We start from the raw sequence: 15430 nt of genomic DNA on the forward strand, positions 1-15430 counted from the left end.
AGATGATCGATTGTCCATGCACAATTGCCAAGTATTAAAGTGGCTATTGTGCCCTGCCATAAGAAATTGAATTTAATTACTTTCTGATACTTCAATAGCACTAAAGAACTTCAAACAAAGACCAGGATGCTAATTATCTGCAATATGTTTATGAGCATGTATTAATGGTATAAAGCTTCTTGGTTCATTGAAGGCAACATTCCTGCCGATTTGGTGTCTTTACTTTATTTGTTTTACTATATAGAACCACTTAACAAATAAAATCACAATAAGAAGAAAATAAAAATATGGTACAGGGCAATGGTGGTGACAATTGCAAGATATAAAGACTAACCATTTAATTTTATTAAGTGAAGATCTCCCAGATGAAGATCGTCGCATTCAAAAGCTTGATGATAAGCATCTGGTATGCATGTTGAAAGCATGGCTAGAGCATCAAACATTCCTCCATGACCCCAATTTCCAGAAGTATCTACACAACTGCAAACAAAACTTCTGATAAGCCATAAGAAAAGGTAGTTTCTGTATGAAGCAGATATTAATATATAATAAACTGGGAGGAAGGACTTGTATAGTTCAACTGAAGATAGGGGTAAAAGTGGTATGGATATTATCCGTCCGGATCCATTTTCATATCTGAATCAATCCAGATATGAATAGAAATTTGAGGATCCGACTAATATCCGTATTTGTATCCATATCCGTCAAATAAAAATAGATATAGATATGGATAGACAACTATCCGATCTATAACCGAATATCCGAATCTATATGTAACCCCATATAATGTTATATAGTACTTATTAAATTTTAAGAAAAATATGCAACGATATAAACATGTTATTAACTTAATTTATCATCTATTTAGTAATATTTTTGATTCTGCAGTCATAAAGTCTAATTATCTAAGTAATATTTATAATGATATCCATACTTCCAATATCCGAATTGTATCCATATCCGTTTAAAACAAATATGGATATAAATTTTTGCATCCGAATAATATCCGTATCCATATTTGTATTCGTCAGACAAAACAAATATGGATATAGATACGGTGGTATCTGATTTGTATCCAATCTGGTTTCAGTTCTAGTTGAAGAACAGCACTGCTTCTAAAATTCTAACCAAACACTGAAAAATTTGCTTCCTGAAATTCTTGTGCAAGATATAGAAAGTTCAAAGACTATTTGCATATGATCATCTTAATAATTGATATTTGGTATTTTCATCTAAGAGAAAAAACCCCTTAGCCCTTCTAGTACAGATTGGAAAACAAGGAAATTTGTAGAACTCTCACAGATATTCCAATGTAGGACTTATTATTTGGTCGTACGTAAGAAAAAGGGAAGAGAGAGAATGTGAACAAAGAAACAAACACGTAAATGAAACTAGATAGGAGAATTTGTTATAAGTTACGAAAAGGCAAAAATATTACCTAAATATCATAGCAGGCTCCATAGGGCAAATTTTTGATGGCTCAGTACAATCTCCATACACAAATTGGACGGACCCTCGATCTGACATCATATTATTATCCACCATGAAATCAGGATCTTTGATAGCCAATGATTGGTAACCAAGAGCTTCCCACTTGGCCAATTTCTTCTCCTCTGCCTTTTTCCTATCAGCTTCATGTTTTAATTGCTTTTCTTCTGACACATATCTTCTCTTTTCCAGTTCTGGAGTGGAACTCTTTGTCGCTTGTGAAACCTCCTTAAACTTTTCAATCCAAGATAGATATGAAGCTTCATCGAGTTCAGGGTCAAAAGTGGTGGTGGCTGAACTGGTTCTCATAAACACATCACTGCTATTCAACAAATCTGTTGGGTTAATTTCAAACTTGGAGTCGTCCTTGTCTGATGGCTCATGACTACGCATTTTGAGCACCCTTTCAGTCATTGCATTTAGTTCTACCATATTTTCTCCATTTGTGGTATCCTTGTTGAGATCTGTCAGATCAAATACATGTAATCCAAAAATGAGAGATCGCATGTCACCAGCATCAAACCCAGCATCTTTCCCTGCTCCTTGTACTTCATTATCTTGTCCAATCACATGATTGCTGAGGTGAAACTTTCTCTCTGCTCTTCGCATAATTACCTAGATGTACACCACTACAATTGATAAGCAGTATATAAATTCCAAAAGAAACATTATTTCAGATATTGTGTATAACTTTTTCATTACCTCCTCTATGGTATGTTCTGTTACTAGGTTTATTGATAGGACATGGTTCATTTGACCAATGCGGTGAGCGCGCTGCAAAGCCTGCTTGTCCACTTGCGGGTTCCAGTCTTGCTCATAAAATATAACCTAAAACCACTTCTGACCATAAATGATGAATGGTATGGAATGCATAATGCACATCAAACATAGAATGACAGCTTAATAAAAAAGAAGATGTTCAGTATTGTACTTTAGGATTAATAGAAAATGAGTAAACAATAAAAACATGCGAAGACATCTATTTCTGTAGTTATAATATTCATCAAGCATAGACACATAACAACCAATGTCGCACAGGACTTTAAATGATATCATGATCACAGAGCTTCAGCAATATTCAGGTCTGCATTCTTCACATTGTTTACCAAGTGAATGGGAGATGCATTTCCATGTTTTACCCACAAAATATATCAATCCAAAATCTGTTTGCACCATATCGGAAGGATAGAAAAAATGAAAAATAATTCACCAACTCACTAAAACAAGTCTTTAAATAAAGTATTTTCCCAAATCTTTGAGGGTAGAGTTCCATTCTTACATTCTGATCCTATGTTAAGAGGAAACTCTGAGCAGGGGAATGGAAATCTAGCAAAAAGGCAGGCACATATATTCTCATTTGTTCAGTATATGCATAAAGTAAGCATCATATATGATCTAGTGATTTTATATTACTCCCATATACTAGTTCCATTAAAACCGATTCTGAGTAGCCATTGACGATACTGTTACACAAAATCAAAGTGCAATTCTATATCAAAGGCCCACCAAACAAGCACTTTATTTTATGTATCCTGTAGCTAGCACCCCTTATAGTGAGATTCAGAGTTATTGATTACCACACCTGCTCAAAGGGAATGGAGAAGAGGATTCCTATTTGCCCTGCTGCAAATACAAAGCAACTGCAGGATGCACTTTTGGAGTGAGACAGAAGCTTGGAGATAAAAGAAAGCAATATCCATCTTTTAGAGATGCAATCTGGTTGGGCTCAATCCAAACGCGCTACCGCAACCCGCTTATTGGGAAGGCTTAGCTTGAAAAATCCAACTCGACCTCAGGTAGGGTACGGTGAGGGTTGACCTTCAATCCCAACCCAAAATTGCCAAATCTAATGTATAAATAACTAGATAATTCATATAGGTTATCTATATGTTTTAAAGTTGTATCTTTATTTTTGTAAAATTATGTACAAGTATAGCATTGAAATTGATAAATGGTTGTGGCCTCAATCTGACCAATATACATCCGAAAGAACATGCCAAACCTTTCCTCTATCTTAAAAATTCCAATTCAAATTTCGAAAGGATTTAATCCAATTAACATAGCACAACCCAACCTGACCTCACTAACTTGACTAACCCGAAGTTAGCTTAAAAAGTGGCTTGGCGTGTTGGGTCAGAGAAATCCCAACCCGATCATGGGTTGGATTGTGCTAGGTTGGGAGATACAGAGGCTGCGTTGGGTTAGGTATGCTCACAACCTGTACCAACGCGAACCAACATCGATCCGGGCAGTTCAACCATGCAAGTCGATTGTGGTAATTAATCAATCCATTGCCTTTTTTTTTGCTGAGACATCCATCACTTCTTCGAGAGCCATCAAGGGCTTTCTCTCTGCTCTCTCCACCTCACGATCCCTCCTTCGCCGCATCCTGCTCACAGCAACAATGGATTATCTCAATCACAGTTCGCCAAACCAATACGGAAGGCGTATTGAGTTACCAACACAAGCACAGTATATCTACTGGTGCTAGCGAAGTATAATTTGGATATTGTACCATGTGCCAATAAGGTATGGTGTAGAGGGGTATGTTGGTATAGTATGATACAGCCAATATGCACCAATATTTAAATCCCATGTTAGAACCATCATACAACACCAGCCATTTATGCGGGATGGCAGTGCAAAGATAAATTGCCCAAAAAAGAAAGTTGGAGGGCCTATTATTACATCTTGGAACCAAACAATTCTTCATGCGGGTTTCAAGCAAGGGTTTAAATCTTGGAACTAGACCCTATCTCAATTTGCTCTGGGGACGGTATGGTATTGGGACAGACAGATGGTACTGTCAAGACAGATTGAAACAACCTGCAACAACAAAACTAAAAAAAAGGAAAAATACAAAAATTGCTTTTGTCCATCCTGATTGTCTGGTTGTGTCCCTATGCTCGGAATGCAATCGGGACGGTCAGGACAACAGTTCAAGAGGAACCATCATCCAACAAGTCTCCTAGGTCCTTCTTTCTAGTGGGAACGATACAAAACTGATAACACTATCCTGTTCCAGTGGGACTTAAATCCATGGTTTCAAGTGCACTATTAAGTATTGGTAATAAAAATTGAAATCATCATGCAAGACAGCAAGTACTACACCTGATTGTCCGGGTGTATCTCGAGTATCGATATACAATCGGGACAGTCTGGGAAACAATCAAGAGGAACCCACCATCCTGCTAGTCTCCTAGGTCTTGCTTTCATGTGGGAATAGTATGATACTGACAACAGTATCCTGTTCCAGTGGTACCTAAATCCATGGTTTCAAGTGTACTATTGATAATAAATGTTGAAATCATCATGCAAGACAGCAGGTACTATATCATCTACGATACATATGATAGAAACAAACTGGTTTTCTTTATTATGTTAAAGCTGATACACAGCATGCTTAAGTAAAATTATAAGATACATGTAAAAACTTGAGAAACTTTGAAGAAAACATTATTGAGCACACAACAAAATCATGAGTATTAAGATAGGAATACCACCAATGTGAATTGAACTAGTGCAAAGAAAATGCAAGCTATACAGTGGATACTTGTGGTGTTTTTCCATCCAAGGACAAGGGAAAATAAAAAGAATTACGATGTCCATGAGTACTCCTGAAAACTCACTGTATCTGCAGCCACAAGATTAAGACCAACTCCTCCTGCTCTTGTTGAGATCAGAAAAACAAAAGCCCCATTTTGATTATCATGATGTTTCAAATTGACTTCAGCTGGTTGCTGGCTGAAGCTTCTTATTGCAGCAAAACGCTCCTCAGCACGTACAGATCCATCAAGGCGTTCATAGGTGAAATTCCGCAATTCTAGGAAGTCCTATATTTGTGTGGGATGTCAGAAAATATCATACAGTAAAGGCCAGGCTAGCACTGAGAAGCAGTAATAAGACCTAGCCAACTAGTTTTGGCTCATAGGCTACGATAATTAACCTGAAGAATGTCCAGTGTACGAGTCATCTGAGCAAATAGCAGAACACGGTGTCCTCTTGCATGGAGTTTCTGAAGTACTTGGTCCAAGATAATAAGTTTACCACTAGCCTGACCAATATCAATTTCACACACACACACACACAAAAAAAAAAAGAAAAAAAGAAAAAGCAAAAGCCAAACAGTCAAAAAGTAAGCAAAATTAAGTCTCATTGGTCCAAGATAAGTGTCTATAAATAAAAAACTACAATCCCACTATTTTCTCTTCTTTTTTCACTTTCTTGTACAAGAACTGTGAGTGGCATCCTGGAATGGTATGAGTATATGAGATTTTCTGATACCTGAATCAGATGCTCGCCTTCCTCATATGGTTCAGGTTCAATTCCATTAAACAGATAAGGGTGACTGCATGCTTTCCGGAGTTGTATTACCTGACAACAATGAAAATCAGACGGAAATTCAAAGCAATTTTCTAGAAATTGCTAAAATAAATGAATTCCAATAAGAAATACTAGAAGTCTAGAACTATCATAAATTTTGAGAACTGGCTTCCTTTAAATCTTATCCAGAACACTGCATAATGCCAAAGGGAGATCATTGAACTTAATGTTCCTACGCATCAAAGCAGAAGAATGATAAGATCAGATGCATCTATTACTTCTCTCGGATAAATTAATGAGTTTTTCTCTAAGAATTAACAATTGATTACCCAGGCACTTTGAATAGGTGCCAAGTATCCAAGTGTTCCCCAGTGTTTCACACTATTAACCTTAAAAAATCCAGACATAGGAACACTTCGGTGCATTACCATTTATAAAAAAATAAAAAAATGTAAATACATTGAACATGTAGACAACAAGATAGATTCACTAATTATTAACACATCTATTTCAAGCAGAATTACATTTATGTCAACATTAATGAAAAAGAAGATATAGGTGTGAAGCTCCAGTAGAAGACAATGGACACTTTTCACTAGTATTGTTTAATAGTAAAACGGTAAAAAGATTGGAGCATATTATCAATTGCAATGACCTAGTCATTATCAAAAGAAGTGCTAAGCACCAGGTCTTATGGCTAATATGAGCATGACATTCCATTTTCATAATGCCATGCTGTGTCATTTTTGCCCAACAACCCAAGGGTCCAAAAGTTTGGACATACTAGATTTTCCAACAAAACTGAAATATCCATGAAACACAGTTGCTACAACAAGGAAACAAAACAAGTAACCCAGTTTCTACTGTGAGAAAATAAAACAAGTTCCTTTTTTTGGTAATCACCCATGGGATGTATATCATTGATATTGGCACAGTACATTAATAGCATCTTTCAGTGGATCCACATGTAACCGAAAGCATGGCATGAGTTACTGCAATCACCTAAATACTCAATTTGAACTATGAGAAGGTTAGTCAGATATAAGTTGAATGATTTGTTAAATATATCATTCATTGTTGTCTCTTCTCCATTTATAGATCATTTCATGATTCTATGATTTTTGGAAAGTAAAAGTTTATCTTTCTATGTCCTAAACCGAGTAGAATGGAGCAAAATGATTCATGTAGCCAACCCCAACTAGTTCAGGATTAAGGCTTAGTTGAGTGTAGATTAGAAGTTTATCATTTATGTGAATCTAAGGGACTGTTTGTTATTGTTGTTCATTTAGTGTCTTTCTTTCCCTACAAATTAATTAAATACAACATGGACATCGACTATAGCATTTGCACCAAACACCCGCCATTTTTTGCACCTTTTGAGAAAGCAATAACTCTTCGCTGCCAAAAGTTCCAAAGATTTTAAAAAATAAATTTAAAAAAAAAGTTTAATCATACATATTCTTCTGTCTAATTCAATTCTCTTCTAGGATTTGTGAAAACAAAAACAGAAAACAAAAGCAATACCAAACAGGTCCTAAATTTATCATCACCCTCTCTATTGCTTCCTTCTCTTGCTATTTGGTCTATGGCACTCAATATTCTAAGAACTATTTATTATGGACATCTGTATCTAGTAAAACAGTACTTTTGTTGTTTTTGCATCACTTATCCGGGTGATTACCCAAAGGATGTTGGTTTGAATCAGCAAATATTTTACATTGCCCTTATTTGTGGTCACTTATGGTCCCTTCTCTACTTTGGGCTGGCCTATAAAAACACTCATAGGAGTTATTATACAAAATTAACCCAAAGTCCAGTGTAACAGCTACAATGCATTAGAAACTCATCATTTCATACCTCACATTTATGAGGCTGACCCAGTGAGAAAGTAACATCATTAAGGACATATTATCCCAGTCCTATCTGGACTGTGGAGTGAGAAACCAGCCGCAAGCAGTTTCCACTGGAAGGTCGAAGCCAGTAACTACCAGCCATAAGTGGTAGGGTTTAACACATGAACCACTAATGCCAAGTTTAAGGGAATAATCAGCGAGTAGTGCAGAAAAACAGCCGCAACGAATGTTGAAGCATGGGCAAGCTGTTTCAGGTCTTAGAATGGTTAATAGTTAGGCAGAATGCACTTTTGTATTCTCTCTTTACACCTAAAGACAAGAAGTTGAAAAGAGAAGGATACAAGAAAGAAATTCATTTTGGTGAAACTCATAAGAAAGATGCATCAATGATGCCTTGTGAGATAGATTAATTTTTGAACCTGAATTTTTTTTTTTTTACACATAATGAGACACCGTAGGGCTTTTAGTCAAAACATGAATTACAAGATGCATGTGTGATGCATCTGATAGTACAACATATATGAATATATGTCCATATTTTTTTCAGTTTTGACTGAATTTCTCTTTTTAATAATTTTTTCAAGAAAATGAAGAACTTTTACTTGCATCACAATTAAGAATATGAATGCATATAGAATGCCAAAAAAAACTTCAAAAAAGGTTCTCAATTTAAAAATTTTATAATTCCCTGAATTCAATAAATAAAATTTCCATTGATATTTAAAAGGAATTTTTGAATATATACCCTCCACAAGTATGGCTTATTGCATGTTTAACTCTCAAAAATCACTATTTACATATATAATCTTCAATTCACCATGTTTTTGCAACGATAACCCTTCCATTACATTTTTTGACAGATGACATTAATAAATAGCAGTTTCAAGTATAAAATGACCACATTCCCCTTTATATCAAGACACCTGAATTTTTTTTGTTTCAACATTTAGTTTGTCTTATAAAGAGATAAATCTTCCACAAGTTTTTCATAGGTATTGATGCAAAAAGACAATAGTCATTTTTCATGCAAAATAGCTATAATATTAACCAAAGGGGCATATACGAGAATAGAGTTTTTCAAAAGTAAACATGAAATAACCCATATTTGTAAGGATATAGTGGTACACTCAAATTCATTGCTCAAGTTACAATCTAGTTATATCAAGCAATACCATAAAATTATTATCCCTCTAGCATTCGGTACTTTGATATGTTTCTGCCCCCCACAAGCCCTTGTTGCAAAACTCTTAAAAAAGGGAAGCCCTAGTGTATGAGGCTCCATAAGTGCGGGATTGGAGAGGGTCGGATGTATGTAGCCTTCCCCCGGCAATGACATTTCGAACTCGTCACCTCCAGATCACAATGGTGCAAAACTCCTACAAGGAATAAAAATGAAACTAAGAAAAGGTCAATCCTAGGTTTCTTGCTCTCAACCAAAACTTTAAGCCAATTAGCCAAACAGAAAAAATAATTTAATTTTGGAAAACAAAAAATAGTCGAACGGAGGGGAAAAAGATGAATGAAGGCTTGAAAGAGAAGGTGGTAGGGCATGGGTAAGGGGGTCAAGGATGGAGAGAGGAAGGAAGATGAGAAAGAGTGAGGAACATTGAGAAAGCGAGAGAGAGAGAGAGAGAGAGAGAGAGAGAGTATACAAGGAAAGCTATGGGGAAGAAAGATACAGAAAGTAATGCCACCTAATTCAATCCAAATCCATGTGACAATTTTGGAATTTGGTGAGCACCAGTAATTGTAGTAAAAGAGAACATATTTTGGCTTAACCCACCTACCCTTTTATCAAAATGACCATGATTAGATGAGATCTCCATCCAAGTTATAATCATTTTACATAAGGTATAAGCAGAATATAAAAAATTTAACCATGTGAGATTGTCCAGAAAGAAATAAGTTTCATGGTTAAGAGTAGACTTTCTCACAATTATAATCATCTAGTCCTTTCCCAACTATTCAGGGTCAGCTTTATGGATCCTCATTCACCAAATATTCCTATCTAGGGTTAAAGTTGATGTCATTCCAAGTTTCTCCATATCTTTCCTTACAACCTCATTCAGTCTTCCTCTTTCTTTCTTACCATATTCAACACAAACTAAAGTACCTCTCAGAGCCTCCTCAAATCATTGTGCATGTCCACACCATCTCAATCGATTTTCCATCACTTCATCCTTAATTTGTGCAACTCCTACAACTCTTCTAATACATTAATTTCTTAATCTATCCTTATTAGTTTTACCAATCATCCATCTTACACTCCTAGGAGTAAACAGTTGAGTTTATACAAAGCTGCTTTACGGACATCTTTCGTTTTGGTTTTTCGCCACCCTACAGCTCCACAATTTTAAGTTGTAACAAACAAATGGCTATTTTGTTGCATAGTTACATGTCAGATATCATTTCAATCAATAAAGAATGCAGTCAGCATCTATTCATCTGAATTGTTGGAGAATAAAAAGATCACATGGAATAATTCCAAAAAAATTATATCCATTTTAATCTAACATTTAGGTGAACGAGACAAGATAACTAGAATTCAGTTGACAAATCAAAGAACTTATAAGCAGACAAATATTAAATTAGTGCAAGATAGCAAAGATTTAACATGATTTGCAATATGATACAAAGTCAACCATATAGTAGATATGAAAGAAAGTTTAAGTACAATATTCTGCAATGATTGGTGACTAGAAGTTCCTGATGATAATGCAAGAAGTGTTGGAAGTTCCCTCCTCAGTATTGACATGTAGACCTTCTTCTGTAGGGATACCAAAGGAACCAACCTATTCGTTGAACATCACAAATATTCTTCTCATCAATAAATTCTGCAGATCTTGATGTCTGAAATGAGTTGTAAAGGACACCTAGTATTGATGCAAAAAAGAAAAGGAAAATCTAAATCAATTGTGGAGAGTCTAACACTGTGATCTCAGTAAGCGGCGGCAGCATCAAAATTCCACTCTCAACAAGCTGCGCTTTTGTTCTCCGAAGCATAAATGCTCGCAATATATATTTAAGTATTCTGAGTTGTCGTTTTGCCTTATCTGACACACTACCTGCCACATAAAGAACAGTTGTAGAAGACATATTTCTCTAATATAAACCAAATGATGTATAATTATCACATAGACGAGTGCTACCACACATCCCGGAGATAAGAAATGAAGCATCCAAAAAGAATAATAAGTCATAGACATTAATTGTTGAAATATCTATAGTAGCAACACTTGTAACAACAAAACAGGCATCCCCCATAAAAGCCAAACTATATGGGATGTATATATAAAGTAGTTTATGGTCTAAACCCAAAAAGAATGAAAAAAAAGGTTTATAGAATTCCCTAGGAAGTGTTGAGAATTCCAGAAATAATAATAATAATAATAATAAGTTGAAGCAAAACAAACAAAATGGTACAGAAACTTACATCTCCTGCTCTGCCAAATGTTAGTCTCAAGTTGCTTTTGCTCCTGATGCATGTGAGACCATTAAAGACTTGTAAACAATAACAAGCATTGATTGTTGAAAACTTGAAAGGTTCCTTTCTTTGCTTGTCTAAATCATTAATCAATGCTTTCAAAATCTAACATCTCATCCATCTAGGTAGAAGGAATTTCAAGAGGACTGAGATACTGATGCAGTGCATTGAGTCACTACTTTTATTTTATTTTATTTATTTTATTTTGAGTATGTTTTATCCTGCTTTAATTTATTGAGATCGGATGGCTAGGTTATCCTAAATCCAATCAAACCAACAACCATACCTCAACAAACCACTTCAAATATATCCTTAACCTAATCCTACAATCAATCAAAATAAACCTACAACCATAACCCAACAAACCAATTCAAATATATCCTTAAACGAATTCTACAACCACTCAAAACAAACTAACAACCATATCCAACCTGGTGGCATCATGTGGCAGAGGACGAGATGTATAAATCTGACATGGGAAGAAGAAAAAAGATAAAAGAAAATTTTGGAAGGTTTGAACTTATACTTCTATCTTGAATCCCTCCTTTGGGATCGTCGTCGCTTCTTCCTCACGAACGGACCCATCTTCGATTTCTTTCCTCCTGTGACTCTTGGCTCCCTCTTCCCCATCTTGAAGCCTATTATCATGGTGTTGCTCTCTTTGGTGGTTGTGGATACCCTGCATTTTGTAAACCGGTTGAGACTTGAGCCATTTCAACCTATTCCCACACCCAAGGTAACCAATCCACCCATAATCTTACCTTATGCTGCCTCTTATCCCATTGTTAAAAATCTAGCCATTAGAATTCAGTTTTAAGCCTGGAGTGAACCTATTCCTTAGTGTTTTATTTTGGAACTAGTATATGTAATTGGTCTTGAAAAATTTGTCTCAGTCATGGAACTTTCATCACTGTTATTTAAAGATTTTTGAACATGTTGCTGATTTCTATTTAGTTCCAGCATTGGCCTTTAAGAGTTCATTTAAATAGCTCGCATAGTATTTAGATTTACAACATATTGCATTTGTCTTCCTTTTTTCTTTTATGCTGTATTGCTACAGTAGCACGCTTCAGTACCATGTTATGTTGTCTCTTAAAAATGCATCAAGTGGTATCAAAGCAAGTTCTGACCTTAGGGATTGCCTCTAGCTTACATTTAGCCTGCATTAGGTTGCATCTTATTCAATCATCATTGCATATTTGCTGTTAAAATTTATTTACTTGTAAACCTTTGTTTGCTGCTCCAAAATTTGAAAACATTATTTGCTGTCTAGAAAATTCAGAGAAAACTCTGTTGCCATCCTGAAATTAGAACCCTCTAATTGGAACCATTGTCTGCTATCCACAACTTCTTAAGCCCCCCATCTCCTCATCATAGAGCCGTTAGTACAATAGAATGGCAAACAACCACCCAGAAAACCCTAGGGATTAGAGAGAGGCCTATGAACGACAACAAGAGTCCATTAGAAATATGCAAACCCAACTGAACCAAATACAACAAATGTTAGAGGCTATGAATACTCGACGTCAACCCGATGGGGAGGAAGTAATTGAATCGGAGAGTGACCCTGAGATAGAAGCCAACCGTCCGCTTACGAGAAACCAACCAAACCAACGTCCAACGAACACCGCACGTTGGGATCAAGGTATCAAAATAGATGTCGGTGAGTTCGAAGGTAGGTTAGAACCTGATGAGTTGTTAGATTGGATTGACAAGATAGAATAATTTTTTGAATGGAAAGAACTATCTGAGGATAAAAGAGTCAAATTTGTCACTTTTAAGTTGAAAGGTCATGCCTTAGTTTGATGGAAGCAGATACAAATGATAGGGTTCGAAGGGATAAAGAGAAGATTGTCACTTGGAAATGAATGAAAAAGAAGCTTAGGAGTAAATTTCTCCGAGCTGATTATCGACAAACTCTATTCCAAAAGCTTCATAACCTTAGGCAAGGGTCTAAAATGGTGCAAGAGTACATCGAGGAATTCTATAACCTTCAAGCCCACAATGACCTTAGGAAGGATGAAGAACAGTGCATAGCTCGCTATCTTGCCGGATTTCGTCCTCAATTTTAGGATGAATTGATTTTTTTTAATTTTCAGCGAGTAGATGCGGCCTATAATCATGCACTTAAGGCCGAGTCTAAGTTGAAGAGACAGACATTCCGATGGGATAACACTAGTGGAAAGTTTTCTATGAAAACCAAATCAACCCTGAAAAATGACACCCAACTCCCTCCAAAACCTATTGGTAATACTAAAGGCAAGGGAATTTAGGTTCCAAACCCATAGGAACCAGTATCACTTGTTACAAGTGTAGGCAACCAAGCCACAAATCATCTGAATGCCCTTTGAGACAATTTCAGCCTAGGACCAACTTGATAGAAAATGCTAATGAGAGTGATCAGGATGAAGGAGTAGAAGTGCAAGAGGAAGACACTGTTGAGGATAGTGAGATCCTAGATGAAACTGCCGAAACTACTGAGCCAAATCTTGTAATCAATCGAGTTCTTGTAGCACCTAAATCTACCAAGGACGATTGGAGACGATGCAGTCTTTTTCGAACTGTCTGCAATGCTGGAGAAAATTCTGCTCTGTTATAATTAATAGTGAAAGTACAGAGAATTTTGTCTCTCAAGAGATGGTTTATAAGCTTCAGCTGAAAACTGAGAAGCTTACACAACCTTATCGTGTTGCTTGGTTTAAAAATGGGGATGAGGTTCCTGTCACGCGACGATGTCTAGTTAATTTTTTCATTGGGAAGACTTATACTGATGAGATTTGGTGCGATGTAGCACCTATAAATGTGTGTCACCTGCTTTTAGGCTGACCTTGGACAATAAGAAGATTAGATTGATTCCACTTAATAGTATACCCAAACTGATACCTAAACCTGATTCATCCCCAAAATTATCGCCCACTGAGAGACAATCTATGATGGTTTTGAATAAGACCCAATTTGCCAAAACCCTAGTGAGGTCCCCTGTGGTTTATGCTTTAGTGGCAAAAAAAAACCACCGAAATCTCTGAAATCCCGTCAGTTGTTCAATCATTATTGGACGAGTTTTCTGACATCATACCACAAGAACTCTCTGATGGCCTACCTCTTATAAGAGACATCCAGCATTGTATTGACTTGGTGCCGGGAACGAGTCTCCCACACCTAGCCCATTATAGGATAAGCCCAGCAGAATATGAAGAATTGCGTCAACAGATCTTTGACTTGTTAAAAAAGGGCTACATTCGGGAGAGTATGAGTCTCGTGGCTGTGCATGCCCTTCTTACTCCAAAGAAAGACGGGACATGGCAAATGTGCATTGATAGTTGAGCCATCAACAAGATCACTGTGAAGTATACGTTCTCCATACTTAGGCTTGATGACATGCTAGATATGCTGGGAGGTGCAAAGGTATTCTCCAAGGTTGATCTGAAGAGCGGGTATCACCAGATCCGTATCCAACCTAGAGATAAGTGGAAAATAGCATTCAAAATCAAAGAAGGGTTATATGAATGGCTGGTTATGCCTTTCAAGCTGTCCAACATCCCGAGCACCTTTATGCGCACCATAAACCAGGTGTTACGGTCGTTCATTGGAAATTTATTGTGGTTTACTTTGACGATATTTTGATATATATAGCACAAACCCTAAACTCCATTTGGACCATCTGCGACAGGTGCTCCAAGCCTTGAAAGAGAATCATTTGTATTTACACCTTAAGAAGTGCACCTTTTTATCCGACAGCCTCATCTTCTTAGGCTACATTGTATCTGTTGAGAGAATTAAAGTAGATCCGGCTAAGATTGATGTGATTCGAAACCGACCAACCTCGAAAAACTTAACGGAGATTCGGAGCTTTCATGAACTTGCCTCCTTTTACCAACGCTTCATTCGAAATTTCAGTTCTTTGATTGCCCTGATCACTGACGGTTTGAAAGGAAAAAAGTTTCGCTGGAATCCCGAGGCTGAACAAAGCTTCAAAGTGGTCAAAGACAAGCTTACGAGTGCACCCGTACTCGCCCTACCTGATTTTGATAAGAGATTCGAAGTTGATTGCGATGCCTCGCATGTGGGAATAGGAGCCATATTGTCCCAAGAAAATGCCCCATAGCCTTCTTAAGTGAGAAATTGAATGATGCACGATCACGTTATTCTACATACGATGTCGAATTCTATACGATTATGCTGGCCTTGAAGCACTGGCGACCCAATTTGATTCATCGAAAATTCATATTTAACTCAGACCATAAAGCATTACGTTATTTGAATTCTCAAAAGAATCTCAACA

The 15430-nt window shown here is 36.6% G+C and overlaps 1 protein-coding gene across 8 annotated transcripts in view; it reads right to left on the bottom strand.

Moving 5' to 3' along the window:
* The window catches only part of LOC105043678 (probable helicase CHR10), a 36772-nt gene that overhangs the window by 12023 nt on the left and 9319 nt on the right, over positions 1–15430 (bottom strand). For all 8 annotated transcript variants that reach the window (XR_012140676.1, XR_012140675.1, XM_010921328.4 and 5 more), the window contains 8 exons: positions 10594–10729; positions 10339–10456; positions 5773–5862; positions 5435–5542; positions 5118–5321; positions 2191–2316; positions 1439–2103; positions 335–480 (listed from right to left, as the gene is read on the bottom strand). Coding sequence is in view for 6 of the 8 variants with exons in the window: in XM_010921328.4 (XP_010919630.1) it covers positions 335–480; positions 1439–2103; positions 2191–2316; positions 5118–5321; positions 5435–5542; positions 5773–5862; positions 10339–10456; positions 10594–10729 (1593 nt within the window). In the remaining 2 variants the exon portion in view is untranslated. The remainder of the gene's footprint in view (positions 1–334; positions 481–1438; positions 2104–2190; positions 2317–5117; positions 5322–5434; positions 5543–5772; positions 5863–10338; positions 10457–10593; positions 10730–15430) is intronic.

Source organism: Elaeis guineensis, chromosome 4, assembly GCF_000442705.2.
Source record: "Elaeis guineensis isolate ETL-2024a chromosome 4, EG11, whole genome shotgun sequence".
In the NCBI taxonomy this organism is placed as follows: domain Eukaryota; kingdom Viridiplantae; phylum Streptophyta; class Magnoliopsida; order Arecales; family Arecaceae; genus Elaeis; species Elaeis guineensis.